The 14,748-nt window shown below is 43.3% G+C and overlaps 1 protein-coding gene across 5 annotated transcripts in view; it reads right to left on the bottom strand.

The window, feature by feature from the left end:
- The window catches only part of nhsl2 (NHS-like 2), a 367,839-nt gene that overhangs the window by 16,782 nt on the left and 336,309 nt on the right, over positions 1 to 14,748 (bottom strand). For 3 of the 5 annotated variants that reach the window (XM_068047527.1, XM_068047526.1, XM_068047528.1), the window contains exons 4-5: positions 14,022 to 14,217; positions 10,640 to 10,771 (exon numbers count right to left, since the gene is read on the bottom strand). In XM_068047527.1, the coding sequence (XP_067903628.1) occupies positions 10,640 to 10,771; positions 14,022 to 14,217 (328 nt within the window). Of the gene's footprint in view, positions 1 to 10,639; positions 10,772 to 12,859; positions 12,954 to 14,021; positions 14,218 to 14,748 lie in introns of those variants that run through there. The other 2 variants (XM_068047529.1, XM_068047530.1) reach the window with 2 other exon arrangements.

The raw sequence follows: 14,748 nt of genomic DNA, 5'->3' as shown, positions 1-14,748 counted from the left end.
CGTCAGCAGTCACGAGCATTCAGAATTCATTCCTACCATCCAGATACCCAACTTCACCCTCAACAAAGTTCAAGACAGCCTCACTCCCAGCTCCCACTGTTTCTACATATTTCCAGTTACTCAGTCGTGGCAGGCACATCACCAAAACACAGTCTAACACAATCACTGATATTCTTCCCTCTCTCTTATGAAGAATGTTTGAACAGGTTGGGCCTATATCCTTTGGAGTTTAGAAGAATAAGAGGTGATCTTATTGAAAGATATGTTATAATTCTGTAGTTTTTTTTTCTGGGAAGTATGTGGTGTGCCTTTAAGGCTGGAAAAGGATCTGTACTGCTTTAAGGCAACAAGCTCCAGGGACTGTGATTCAAAGAGTGCATTCTGGTTGCCCTGTGATACAGCCATTCGGAGAACAAGGACAAAGATACAATGTTGCCGATTGCTTTTTGAAAAACTAGCTAAAAACTGGCTTTTGGACACAGACACAGATGACAGCTGGACCAGCTTGAACAGAACAGAGATCTCTGCTAATTTAAACTGAAGGAAGCGAAGTTAGACTGTGATAATCTTTTTCCCTCAAAAATTCTAAAGCTGAATTGATTCAATAAAAAGTGTTTGCAAGTTGTTAATTGTTAAAATCATTGCTGGAGAAAAAAAGCATCACTTCAACTGCTGCACTAGACTACATACTGTTCTACTGTTGAAGAACCTCTTTTTCTCCCCCCATCGGACGGCTGTGAGAACTTCAAGCAACCTTGGACAGTTCCACGCTGGAAGATTTCACTTGGGCAGGAGTGTAAATCTGCAAGGACACTAATTATTTTCTATTTTAAATGTTGCTTATATCTTAGTAGTGTTAAAGAATTTAGTTTTTCTGATTAAACAGTTAATTTGTTGATCTAAAGACACCTGGTTTGGTTAGCCTCATTCAGGGGTTGGTGGATGGTTAATTTGGCTGTGGTTTTCTTTAATTTGGAAAGTTTAAGCTGATATGTTAGGCGATCTGTGGAGGGGCGGGACTGAATCAACAGTGCATTTCTCCCAACACAATCAAAGAACAAAGAAAATTACAGCACAGGAACAGGCCCTTCGGCCCTCCAAGCCTGCGCTGATCCAGATCCTCTATCTAAACATGTCGCCTATTTTCTAAGGGTCTGTATCTCTTTGCTTCCTGCCCATTCATGTATCTGTCTCGATACATCTTAAAAGACGCTATCGTGCCCGCGTCTACCACCTCCGCTGGCAACGCGTTCCAGGCACCCACCACCCTCTGCGTAAAGAACTTTCCACGCATATCCCCCCTAAACTTTTCCCCTCTTACTTTGAACTCGTGACCCCTAGTAATTGAATCCCCCACTCTGGGAAAAAGCTTCTTGCTATCCACCCTGTCTATACCTCTCATGATTTTGTACACCTCAATCAGGTCCCCCCTCAACCTCCGTCTTTCTAATGAAAATAATCCTAATCTGCTCAACCTCTCTTCATAGCTGGCACCCTCCATACCAGGCAACATCCTGGTGAACCTCCTCTGCACCCTCTCCAAAGCATCTACATCCTTTTGGTAATGTGGCGACCAGAACTGCACACAGTATTCCAAATGTGGCCGAACCAAAGTCTTATACAACTGTAACATGACCTGCCAACCCTTGTACTCAATACCCCGTCCGATGAAGGAAAGCATGCCGTATGCCTTCTTGACCACTCTATTGACCTGCGTTGCCACCTTCAGGGAACAATGGACCTGAACACCCAAATCTCTCTGTACATCAATTTTCACCAGGACTTTTCCATTTATTGTATAATTCACTCTTGAATTGGATCTTCCAAAATGCATCACCTCGCATTTGCCCTGATTGTACTCCATCTGCCATTTCTCTGCCCAACTCTCCAATCTATTTATATTCTGCTGTATTCTCTGACAGTCCCCTTCATTATCTGCTACTCCACCAATCTTAGTGTCGTCTGCAAACTTGCTAATCAGACCACCTATACTTTCCTCCAAATCATTTATGTATATCACAAACAAAATCAGAATCATATATTTTGATTGGGGGCTTTGTCTTGAGCAGTCGATCGTAACACATATAAGATCCTGAGGGGACTTGATAGAGTGGATACCGGGAGGATGTTTCCTCTTGTGGAGGAGACTAGAACTAGGGGGACACAGTTTAAGAATAAGAAGTCTCCCTTTCAAGACGGAGATGAGGAGCATTTTTTGTCCCAAAGGGTCATTAGTCTGTGGAATTCTCTTCCCAGATAGCAGTGGGGGCTGGGTCATTGAATTTATTCAAGGCTGAGTTAGATTTTTGATAGTCAAGGGTTATGGGGGGCAGACAGGAAGGTGGAGTTGAGACCATAACCAGATCAGCCATGATCTTATCAAATGGCAGAACAGGCTCGAGAAGCTGAATGGCTTACTCAAACATACAAACATACAAATTAGGAGCGGGCCTAGGCCACTCAGCCCCTCGAGCCTGCACCGCCATTCAACAAAATTATGGCTGATATGATTGTAACCTCAACTCCACATTCCAGCCTACCCTTATAACCTTTCACCCCCTTGCTTAACAAGAATCTAACTACTTCTGCCTTAAAAATATTCAAAGACTCTGCTTCCACTGCCTTTTGAGGAAGAGAGTTCCAAAGACTCACAACCCTTTGAGAGAAAAACATTCCTCCTCATCTCTGTTTGAAATGGGTGACCCCTTTTTTAAACAGCAACCCCTAGTTCTAGATTCTCCCACAAGAGGAAATATTCTTTCTACATCCACCCAATCAAGACCCCTCAGGATCTTATATGTTTCAATCAAGTCGCCTCTTACTCTTCTAAACTCCAGTGGATACAAGCCTAACCTGTCCAACCTTTCCTCATAAGACAACCCGCCCATTCCAGGTATTAGTCGAGTAAACCTTCTCTGAACTGTTTACAACACATTTACATTCTTCCTTAAATAAGGAGACCAATACTGTACACAGTACTCCAGATATGGTCTCACCAATGCCCTGTCTAACTGAAGCATAACCTTTGTACCTTTGTATTCAATTCCCCTCGCAATAAACAATAGCATTTTATTAGCTTTCCTAATTACGTGCTGTACCTGCATACTAATCTTTTGCGATTCATGCACTAAGACACACAGATCCCTCTGCATCTCTGAGCTCTGCAATCTCTCACCATTTAGATATTATGCTTCTTTTTTATTCTTCGTGCCAAATTTTCCCACATTATACTCCATTTGCCAGATCTTTGCCCACTCACTTAACCTATCTATATCCCTTTGTAGCCTCCTTATGTCCTCTTCACAACTTATTTCCCTAACTATCTTTGTGCCATCAGCAAATTTAGCAACCATACCTTCGGGTCTTTCATCCAAGTCATTTATATAAATTGTAAAATGTTGACGCCCCAGCACTGATCCTTGCAGCACATCACTCGTTGCATCTTGCCAACCAGGAACTGACCCATTTATGTCTACTCTCTGTTTCCTGTAGGCTAGCCAATCTTCTATCCATGCCAATATGTTACCCCCTACACCATGAGCTTTAATTTTCCGCAATAACCTTTGATGTGGCACCTTATCAAATGCCTTCTGGAAATCTAAGTACAGTACATCCACCTGCTCCCCTTTATCTATAGCACATGTTACTTCTCCAAAGAACTGCAATAAATTGGTTAAATATGATTTCCCTTTCACAAAACCATGTTGACTCTGCCTGATTACCTTGAATTTTTCTAAATGCCCTGCTATAACATCTTTAATAATAGTGTCTAACATTTTCCCTATGACAGATGTTCAGCTAACTGGCCTGTAGTTTCCTGCTTTCTGTCTCCCTCCCTTTTTGAATAAAGGAATTACATCCACTATTTCCTATCTAATGGAAACTTCGCTGAATCAAGAGAATTTTGGAAAATTAAAATCAATGCATCAACTATCTCACTAGACACTTCTTTTAAGACCCTATGATGAAGTCCATCAGGACCCGGGGACTTGTCAGCTCGCAGCTCCAACAATTTGCACAGTACCACCTCCCTAGTGATTGTTATTTTCTTGAGTTCCTCCCTCCCTTCCTTTTCCTGATTTATAGCTATTTCTGGGATGTTATTGTATCTGCTATAGTGAAGACGGATGCTCCTGTTCCTATGACCTATGTTCTTGCACGACAAGGTGGTCGATAACTAATTGGCACTGTGGAGCATGAACCGCCTATCCTCTCATAGGATGACAGAATTCGTGCTCCCACCTCTGCCACTCTGCTAACGCCCGTCATCTAGCCAGTCCAGACTGCTGACAGCCATGTTACAGTCTAAAGCTGGGCATTCAAGGTCCAGAGTTGTTCAAGGGTGTCCTGCAAGACCATCTGCATTCGCCCTCACTGAAAGTCTGCAGCCACTGGGGTAGCTCTGTGTTGCAGCACTAGATCAGACAAAGGCACCCACAAGACAGGCACTAAGGGAATGCACAAGGCTGAATAGTTCATTTTTGTTCGTGTGATTGGATGTGTTGTTTGATAAAGGTGGTGTCTTTTATTGCAGGATTCTGGCCGAGGATGCTGTGATATCACAGAGGACTGGGTAGGTGGGTATCGAGGAACAATGATGGTTAAGGGATGTCACCTTAAGGGAACCGGAGTCTGAGTGGGCGCTCACATGCCTGTCTGGAACGAAGGCATGCCGGATGTTTCCTCTCTGCCTACTCCTTTTCCTCCTTCTCCTCCTCCCTCTGCACAGAACTTTCCCTCTCCATAGCATCTGCCCAATCTCTCTGTCACGTTGCAGACCCTAAGGCACTGCAACTGCAACTCCCCATACCTGCAGCCTTTGTGTGGATTAGTCACCAAATCCTCTGCCCTCCCTGTAAGGATGCAGCGACACACTCTGTCAAATCCAGCAACTCACCACAACATCACCAAAATCACTCCACAGTACTTTCAGAAACTTTGCAATAGCAGAAGTTAGTCTAAATCACCTTACCTGCAAGTTGGTTTACTGTCCCTTAAAATAACACCAGTTTGGGGGGATGGGGGTGGTGTTGGGGGGCAGTTTCCCTCTTGCATCTGAATGCATGTTCTTTGGGGTGAGTGACAAGCAAACGCGTTCAGTGGACCTACGCAGTCCAAGTTTCAAAAATGTGTGTTAGATCTGCCGGAACAGCTGTTTGACATCACTCTCAGGCCAGCTGGGAAGATTCCAGCACACTTATGGCACGTCCATGCTCGCACCCTTCCCAGCATGGGCTGCAGCACTAGATGTGGCCAGGAGTGCTGTGTGACCCCCCCTCTTGGAGGGCCTCTGACCCCAGCGGTTCTCCAGAGCCAATTTTCTAGCCCACCACATTTTCCTCATCTCCTTGTGGCAGGAGTAACATTCCAACACAACAAACCATAGGTAGCACATTCTACTGGCTGTAAAGAAAATGTGGCTTCTCCTCTCCCTCCATTCTCTCTTCAACAATACCAATATCCATTTAGAGAAAGGAAAATACTGCAGATGCTGGAAATTTGAAATAAAAACAGAAAGTGCTGGAAATACTCAGCAGGTCTGGTGGCATCTGTAGAGACAGAAGCAGAGTTACCGTTTCAAGTTTGTGACTTTTCATCAGAACAGACCTGAAATGTTAACTCTGCCTCTCTGTCTGCAGATGCTGCCAGACCTGTTTAGTATTTCCAGCACTTTGTGTTTTTATATCAATTATATAGCGTCTTTAAATTGGTGAAACTTATCAAGGCACTTCACAGGAGCTTTATCAGACAAAATTTGACATTAAGCCATATAAGGAATATTGGCACAGGTAGATTTTAAGGGGTGCCCTAAAAGAGGAGAGAGAGTCAGAGAGGTTAAGGGACAGAATTCCAGTGCCTGGGGCTGAGACAGCTGAAGGTACAGCCACCAATGGCTGGGCAAAGAAATTCCCCCTTCATCCCTCCTCTCCCCTTGTCTTGCCCCTCTGTACCACTCTATCTCCCCACTTCTTTCCATCCATCCTCTACTTACCTCCCTCACCCTCCCCACCACCCTCCTTCCCTCCTCCTGACACCTTCTCATGCCCTTCCTCTGCCTTCTCAACAGCCTCCTTCCCATTTTGTTGTTGGGCCAATTCAATGATGCTCGTGCACTCAAAGCCTGCGATGCCGTGCTTGGACACGACTTCTGTGATCAACTATTTGCTGCTCCAAATGCCAGCCTGGATAATCTGGTTAACTGGAGTCCTAAAATAGCAGCAGAGATCAGGCTGATAAACTCTTTTCAGTAAAAAAATGTTCAGAATACCTAATCATTAAAGACTTAGCAATTTTAATTATCGTGTGGCTCGCCTTTAACAATACCAACTGCAACATAAGTTACTTTAATCAGAAACACTTACATTCAATCATTTGTGTCTCGAATGAAGCAGAGTATATGTTAGAAATCCAAGGCAAGCTGATGACCTCATAGGTCACTACACAGTGCAACATTAAACAATACAGAAGGTCCCAAGGTCAAGTCCCAATATGTGTTGTGTAAGATGACCTCACCCACAGTCACACTGGAATACTACAATTTGACCCTGGGACTGCCACGTCAGTTGTAATTATTGTCCCTGATTGGTATCCAGTGACTCTTGCTGGCATGTCCTGGTGTGAGGACATCAGGTGATAACAGGATCAAATGGGGCTCTCATGGCCTCCATAGATGAACAGCAGTTAGTGTTTCAGGAGATGAGCAGAGAAAATTGGCACTAAAAAGCAGCAGAGAATACAGCTTTACTGCAAAGAGATTCAACCTAGTTTAGATTTAGAAATGTAATTACATTTTCAAGGAAAGTTCTAATAATTCTGAATGACCACATAACCCGCATGGGAGATTGGTTAAGAAGGTAAGAGCCCATGACATGCCCATGAGCAGATGACACAAAAGTTGGTGGTGTCGTAAATAGTGAGGAGGAGAGCCTTAGATTACAGGATGATATAGATGAGCTGGTAAAATGGGCAGAGCAGTGGCAGATGGAATTTAATCCTGAGGAGTATGAGGTGATGCATTTTGGGAGGACTAACAAGGCAAGGGAATATACAATGGATGGTAGGACCCTAGGAAGTACAAAGGGTCAGAGGGACCTTGGTGTACTTGTCCATAGATCACTGAAGGCAGCAGCACAGATAGATGGTTAGGAAGGCATATGGGATACTTGCCTTTATTAGCCGAGGCATAGAATATAAGACCAGGGAGGTTATGATGGAGCTGTATAAAACGCTAGTTAGGCCATAGCTGGAGTACTGTGTACAGTTCTGGGCACCACACTATAGGAAGGATGTGATTGCATTGGAGAGGGTGCAGAGGAGATTCACCTGGATGTTGCCTGGGCTGGGGCATTTCAGCTGTGAAGAGAGACTGAAAAGGCTAGGGTTGTTTTCCTTAGAGCAGAGAAGGCTGAGGGGGGGGGACACGATTGAGGTATACAAAATTATGAGGGGCATTGATAGGTTAGATAGGAAGAAACTTTTTCCCTTAGCAGAGGGGTCAATGACCAGAGGGCATAGATTTAAGGCAAGGGGCAGGAGATTTACAGAGGATTTGAGGAAAAATATTTTCACTCAAGAGGGTGGTTGGGATCTGGAACGCACTGCCTGAAGAGGTGGTAGAGGCAGGAACCCTGACAACATTTAAGAAGTATCTAGATGAGCACTTGAAACGCCATAACATACAAGGCTACGGGCCAAGTGCTGGAAAATGGGATTAGAATAGTTAGGTGCTTGATGGCCGGCACATACACGATGGGCCGAAGGGCCTGTATCTGTGCTGTATAACTCTATGACTAACACTGAACAGTTACTGGTTCCTGTTTATGTATTTTGCAACTGTTGGATAGTTGCAAGTAGCCATTTTGTGTAAAACTTTCCACTGTCTTTGATGACATCATGATGGTATTGCAGGGAGGATCCTACATAAAATATCTGCTTCGAGGTTATCATTATAACAAGTTTTATTAAGAATTTGATCATCTCTATCTGTGCTGCCATACTCACAAATAACATATAAAGAGAGTTATTCTAATCGGAGCACCCAATGTATTGAGATTTAAATGCTTCCAGAAACTGAAAGTCTTTCTATAAACCCACTTCACCCACAAATTGGTGACACAAAATGTAGTAACTAGAAAAAAGATGAAAAAATGTGATAAATTTTCACCTGTATCTGGCTGACCATCCCTTTAAATTCCTTTCCATTGAAAGTCTAGCAATCCTAGTCACCCATTTTATATGGGCAAAATTATGAAGCCGTGCACTTACAGTGTAAATGTCAGCAAATGGTGCAGATTTCAAAATGACATTATTTCTGCCACATTATATTATTTTAAGGAGGCTCTCACCTATTTCTCGTGCTCCTCATGCCTTCTCTGAGCTCATCTTGTCCATGAGACCCTCCTCTACCTCTCTAGACCCTATTTCCACTGAACTGCTGAGCACCTAACTTAATTTCCTGGTCCCATGCTGGGTCACAATGTAAATGAGTCCCTCTCCTCAGGTACTGTCCCCCTTCCTTTCAAATCTGCTGTCATCACTGCTCTTCAAAAAAACACTCTTTACACCTCTGTCCTTGCAAACTACCATCCCATCTCCGATCTCCTTTCCTCTGTAAGATCCTTGAACATGTTGTTACCTCCAAAATTCATACCCATCCTTCCTATAACGCCATGTTTAAACCTCTCCAATCAGATTTCCACCCCATCCAAAACTCTGCTATCCATATTCTAATTTGCACCAAGTCCCATTCACCCATCATCCCTGTGCTTTCTAATTTATATTGCCTCCTGGTTCATTAACATCTTGATTTGATAATTCGTTTCCTAATGTTCAAATCTGTGCATGGTCTTTCCCCTCTCTATCTCAGTAACTGCCTCTAGTCCCACAGCCCTCTGAGAACTCTGAGTTGCTCCAGGTCTGGTTTTGTGCATCCTCCACTTCCTTCACCCTGACATTGGTGGGTGTAACTTCAGTCTGTCTAGGCCCTAAGCTCTGGAATTCCCTCCATAAAGCTCGCTGCCTTTCTACCACCCTCTACTTTTTTAAACTGCTCCTTAAAACTTACCTCTTTGACCAAATTTTTAATCCTAAAATTTCCTTTGACTTGCTGGTCAATTTTGTCTGATTATGCACCTGTGAAGTGCCTCGAGATGTTATGCTGCGTCACATGCAAGATGTTGTTGAAAAGTACATGTAGAAATACCCAACAAGTGGAGATCCAGCAGAACCAATCTGTACTTATTTTTGTGCCCTGTTACGTATATTTATGCAGAGTAACAGAGCCTTACATTAAGCCCACTGTTTCGGTTTGAAACGTGTGTGAATTACTGTGGCTTTACTGAATACAAACAAATTGAGACTGTAATACATGTCAACGACCACTAAATGGCACACCATTACACCATTGGCATTTCCTGTGTACTTATATTCAGATTGACTGTATGTAGGAAAAGATGTTAAAGGCTGAGCTGATGGGGCAAAATGAAAAGTAAAAAGTATGTCTTCTGAAATTGTGAATAAGTGTTTCACAAAAGGAGGAAGGCAGCTGAGTGCTTCTATCTGTGACAATTGATATTAAGGGAACAGATGAATAAAGAGAAAAGAGAAAGAATAGAGAACGAATGGGATAAAAATATTGTGTGACATTGTTCTGGCAACACATCCTAATACTGTATTTGCTTTTGTTATTGCCTTGATCTGACTGTTGAAGTTCACATGAGAATGCTTAATGTGCTCGCATTACATTCCTATGTCTGTTATTTTTACAGAGGTGTTTAACTATTAAAATTAAATAACCTAATGCCTTTGTGAAAATAGGATGAATGTTGCAGAAGCATATTTTACATGAACTTCACTAATTGGTATTTCTACCCTATACAACAGTAAATAGACACAGTTACTGTCCAGCTGCAGACACTGTTATTCTAACATACATCATCTGAACTGATCTGAAGCTACCGCACAGTTACAATGAATTATCACCTAAACAAGCAGGAAGTGAGACATTTGACATCTGTAAGCTACTGTGTGGTAACAGCAATGCACGTGGTGTTTGATAACAGACGCTACGTATTACTGACATAACTAGGAAAAGTTTTCTCCAATCACTCCATGCAAAGCTGATATTTCAGATTAGGATTTATGGATAGTTAAAGTCTAGGAACGCAACCCCATCCTGATAGTCAAGTATCTTACCCACCTTTCCTGCAGGCTTAAGTCTGGTGAAATTCTGTCGAAAATGGTGAAATCCCTGGAATAGCAGCTTTTGCAATGGATTTCAAGTCTTTTGTAAAGATGTTCCATTCCAAGGGAGTGCACAACTCCAGTTCCACTGGTAGTGTGTATTTTATAAGGGGTGTAATTTTGACATATCCCATACTCAAACTACACCATCTCTGTCCCAAATAAAACTGCTGAATCTTGGGGTTTATTCAAATGTTGTAAAAACCTAAAGACAGAAATTCCCGTTTTCCTCAAAACAGCATCTTTGCTGTGGGTCCTGGTCCTTCCCCTGGCACTGACAGCGACAGAAAACAATTACCCACAAATTAAGCTGTACAAGCATTGATCCCCTCAGCTCCTTAATATGCAAGAATGCAGGGGAAAAAACCCAGGGATTTGATCAGAAAGGGGAGCTCACCTTGCTGAGGCTGTGCTGATTCGTGCAAGCCAGTGATTGTCCGTCTCCTCCTCAGTGTACTCTTTGGGTTCATCGCCGTCTCTGTGTTGAACAAAGAGTGGCGCGTGTTTGCATGATGCTCAAGGCTTTCCCCTGAACAAGAACAAAGGTGAAAACAAATGAATCTGCCTCAAAGTCATTGATTTTTCCAACTGAGGTGTATCCTTCATTGGTACCATCCCCCATTCTTCATTTTTCCCTTGCTTGTTTTGAAGGGGCTGAATGATTCTAGGGTGTGGGTGCCAAAAGCCTTCCTGTACCTCAAGTGACCGTGCTTCCTGTACAGCAGGCTATTTTTCCATGGGAGTTTCTAAACGCTTGATAAGGATTCACTTGTTACAAAGAACAACATGCTATGCGTCCAGTGTGGTACAGAACAGGATAGGTCTCAGGGTTGATCCCAGCCACGATGGGCCTGTTTCTGTGCTGTATAACTATGACTCTATGAAAACACTGTTTGGGTTGCTACATATAGTCTCAACACTCCTGGTCTGGGAAGTGGGCAGATCAACTGGGATTACCATTCCTGATCACTATCCATGTGTATGAACATGGCAACTGGGTGAGGACTATATCAGCTATGATGACCTCCAAACTTGATTTAACTGCTGACACTTAACTATCAGGGCTCATATATGAAGAATGGTCATTTAGGCAAGATATGAATGGCTGTTCAAAATCATTTAACATAGGATTTTACAACTAAGAACAGACTTTCATCCCAGCAGTCTGATCCGTATATGAACTCAGGTCCAATTCATGGCACCACCCAGCCACCAGAATTATATTTTGCCCATCAAGGCTAGAACTCAGATAAAACAACATGTTGGCTGGGATTTTCCAGTCAGCAGTGAAGGAACTGCACTCGTAGTTCATTATGCTTACAGCTGCCCACAGACTTTTCCTGGGCTTTCAAGAGGCAACTTGCTGTCATCAGTGTTTGATCCAGCGCGGCATCTTCTACAGGGGATTTGTGATGTGTGTGAGCAGGGCAGACAACAGCGTGTCCCTTCAACTAATCGGATTGAAGAATCCTCACTGAGGCATGGGGACAGTTTGAACTTTTTGACCCGCTGTGAGTGGGTTGAGGTGGCGGGGGTGGGGGGGGGGCGTGGCCTGCGAGCATGTGCGAAACCCAGAAGTTGGGGTTTCTCCACATACTGCAGAGTTTTAACTCCACAGTGTGGATCTGACCTCTCTGACAGGTTTCCCGCCCGGATGTCAGTCTGATTGGCAGGCTTGGCTTCAAGTTGGTCACCGAATGCTGGAGAAGAGGCCACAGGACCCAGCTAGGTCCAATCCCCACACCTGGGGGGAGGAGTGATCTTATCCGGGCCAGGGACAGTGCAATCCCTGATGCCGGGGCACCTGATCATGGGTGGGGGGCATCCGATCACTGGGTGGGGGGGTCAATCCGAGTCGGGGGCGGGCGCTTGTATGGAGGTGGGGGGGAGCTCTGATGGTGGTGGAGAATGGGGAACTGGGCGGAAGCAGTTCTGTTCCTCCTGGCCCCCAAGCAGTGATGTAAAAACACTTACCTTTTCTCCTAACCTGCAAAGCAGGTTCGATCTGAAGCTTCTAGCCTTATTAACATATTTAAAATGCCAAGCTAACTCCTGGGAGAAGGTTAGCTGCCTGCCCCTTGTCCCATCTGAGTAAAAGCTGCAAGTTGGTGGGTTGAAGCTAGCTTCCTGTTTTTGGCTATTTAATGCCCCACCTGCACACAATTCCACCTGCACAGGCATGTTAAAATTCCTCCCTCCCACCAGAGTTTAAACCAGGAAGTATACATTAGAATAGTTAATTCATTGTAGAATCATGTACCAAAAGCAAAATAAAGAGAGGCAAAGAAAGATGGGATTAAGAGAGTGACATAAAATTATGCAGTTTATATTTTTTTGTTAAATCTCCAACAGGAATTAAGTTCTAAAGGAATGAGACTCCATACATGTAAAATTTAACTTTCAGGGCCAGAGAGGTTGCTTGGCAGTAAGTAAGACTGACCATACCATGAAAAATTCATGTACGCCAGCCCTAACTTTCTCTGGTGTGTTTACTGGGTAACTAATGGGTACGCCCAACAACTTCACGCCCTTACATGGATTTCAATGCTGATTCTATTGGAAAGGTACAGTTGTAGCGCAGCTTGTGGAGGAACAGGGCAAATCGGACAACAATTACCTGATTTCCGCATTTAACTGCACATGCGCTGACTCCAGAAGTTGCTGTCCGATTTACTCCATAATAACGATGCGCACATTTAGTCTCACCATTACTCGCAATGCAAAATCTTGGCTAATAAAAAATGCAGTATATTAACAAAACTCATCTCATGTACCCAGGCAGGATGACACCAAAGTTAATCAAACTAATCATATTAGGAAGATAATTTCTTTCACAAATAAATATATTTATGAATGTTTGAGAGCTAGAAGAAATAAATATCATGGAACATGTGTGCCCTGCAAAAGCAATGGCTCCTTCTTGATGGTTCAGTGAGTTTAACCAGCTAATAGTTGTCCACACAGACCAGGAAGGTACCCAGTCACTGTTGAATTCGTCTACACAAACACATGTCACTGACAGCGATGAGGTGCAACAACAATTACTAACTGGAGAGGGTGGGAAGGGGAAGATAATGCTGAAATCAGCTAACTTGACACAGAAAAAGGATGGAACCTGGACCAGTTTGCTCTCTGTGAGCATTGTGGGAACCTTTATTACGATGCTTTATGTTTCGATTACTGGTTAACTTGGAAGAAGACATGTGTTTATAAGTGACAGTAATGTGACACCCTGGGGTACCCTCAGTTAACCCTGTCGGATGTTGGAACTCTGTCCTCAGTTCATGAGCCATAACTGAATTTGGTTTCAAAATACCATCTACTTAAATATATTTAACTCTTAAAAGTTAGTGCAATTCCATGTTTTCACATAGGATTACAATTAGTCTCACACTTTTTATCAAAAGTTTCCACCTGAAATTCCCTGATTGACTTTGCTCCCCAGTCCCCAATATTTACTGACCAGTTTCCCCACTCAATTTAAGCATTAATTGATTCTGATCCCAAGTGCTACATTGCACTTACTGATCATGTCTGTTCCCCCAGTCTCACTCTGCACTGACTAATCCTGTTCCACACTCTCACTCTGCACTGACTGACCTTGTTCCACACTTTCACTGTGCACTGACTAACCCTGTTCCACACTCTCACTGTGCACTGACTGATCTTGTCCCAGCCACACCTGCACTGATCAACCCTGTGGCTCAGTACCATTTTCACTAATCCCCCATCCACCCATCAGTGTGTCTGTGATAAATGTAAAAGGGAATGCATCATACCGGTCACATTGATGGGTACGAGATCGGCCTGAAAAGTCCGCGTCAGCTGCCACCTCCTTTTCTCTGGTGTTGCCTGTGTTACGGCCTGAATCCACTTGGGCGGATTATCCAGTGTAGATGGGGAGTTCAGAAATAGTTCTTGTGGTCTTATTCCAATGGTGGTTGTCTCATCCTCACTATTTGATCTTGTGCTTGGCTAACGCACCAAAACATACAAGCCAAAGGTAAAAATGATCTTCAATAAATGTTTTTAAAATGCAGCACTGGTTTCAAACTATTTTCAGTGTTTGATGAGGAGGTTACAAAAACATTGCTGGGGTGCACTGTGTAAGCTTTTAATGAGCAGGGGTGAATACTTTTCTCCAGACCGAAACTGGATGTTGTGGGGCAGTTAAAAAAAAAACGCTGACCCATATCCAAATCAGGTACAATCACTCATGGTCTAAAATAGCAAAAAGACTCATGCACATGTTTGCAAAACTGGAAAAGGTTACGAGCGGCAAACATAAAGTGGAAAAAGTACACAAATGTGTACCTGAAAGGTGAAAAGGACTTGAGCGTGTACTTAAAATTTGAAACAGAAAAATGATTCAAGTGATTCATGTATAAAATGGAAAAATGCATGAATTGTGTTTCCAATGGGAAAATGCCTTGAACAGGAATGCATAAAACAGGGAAAGGTTTCAGTCTGTCTGTGTACATGGCCTAACATTAAAAGACAGTAATT

This window comes from Heterodontus francisci, chromosome 15, assembly GCF_036365525.1.
Source record: "Heterodontus francisci isolate sHetFra1 chromosome 15, sHetFra1.hap1, whole genome shotgun sequence".
Classification (NCBI taxonomy): Eukaryota; Metazoa; Chordata; class Chondrichthyes; order Heterodontiformes; family Heterodontidae; genus Heterodontus; species Heterodontus francisci.
The sequence above is the reverse complement of the archived record's forward strand: the minus strand, read 5'-3'. Positions and strand labels throughout refer to the sequence as shown.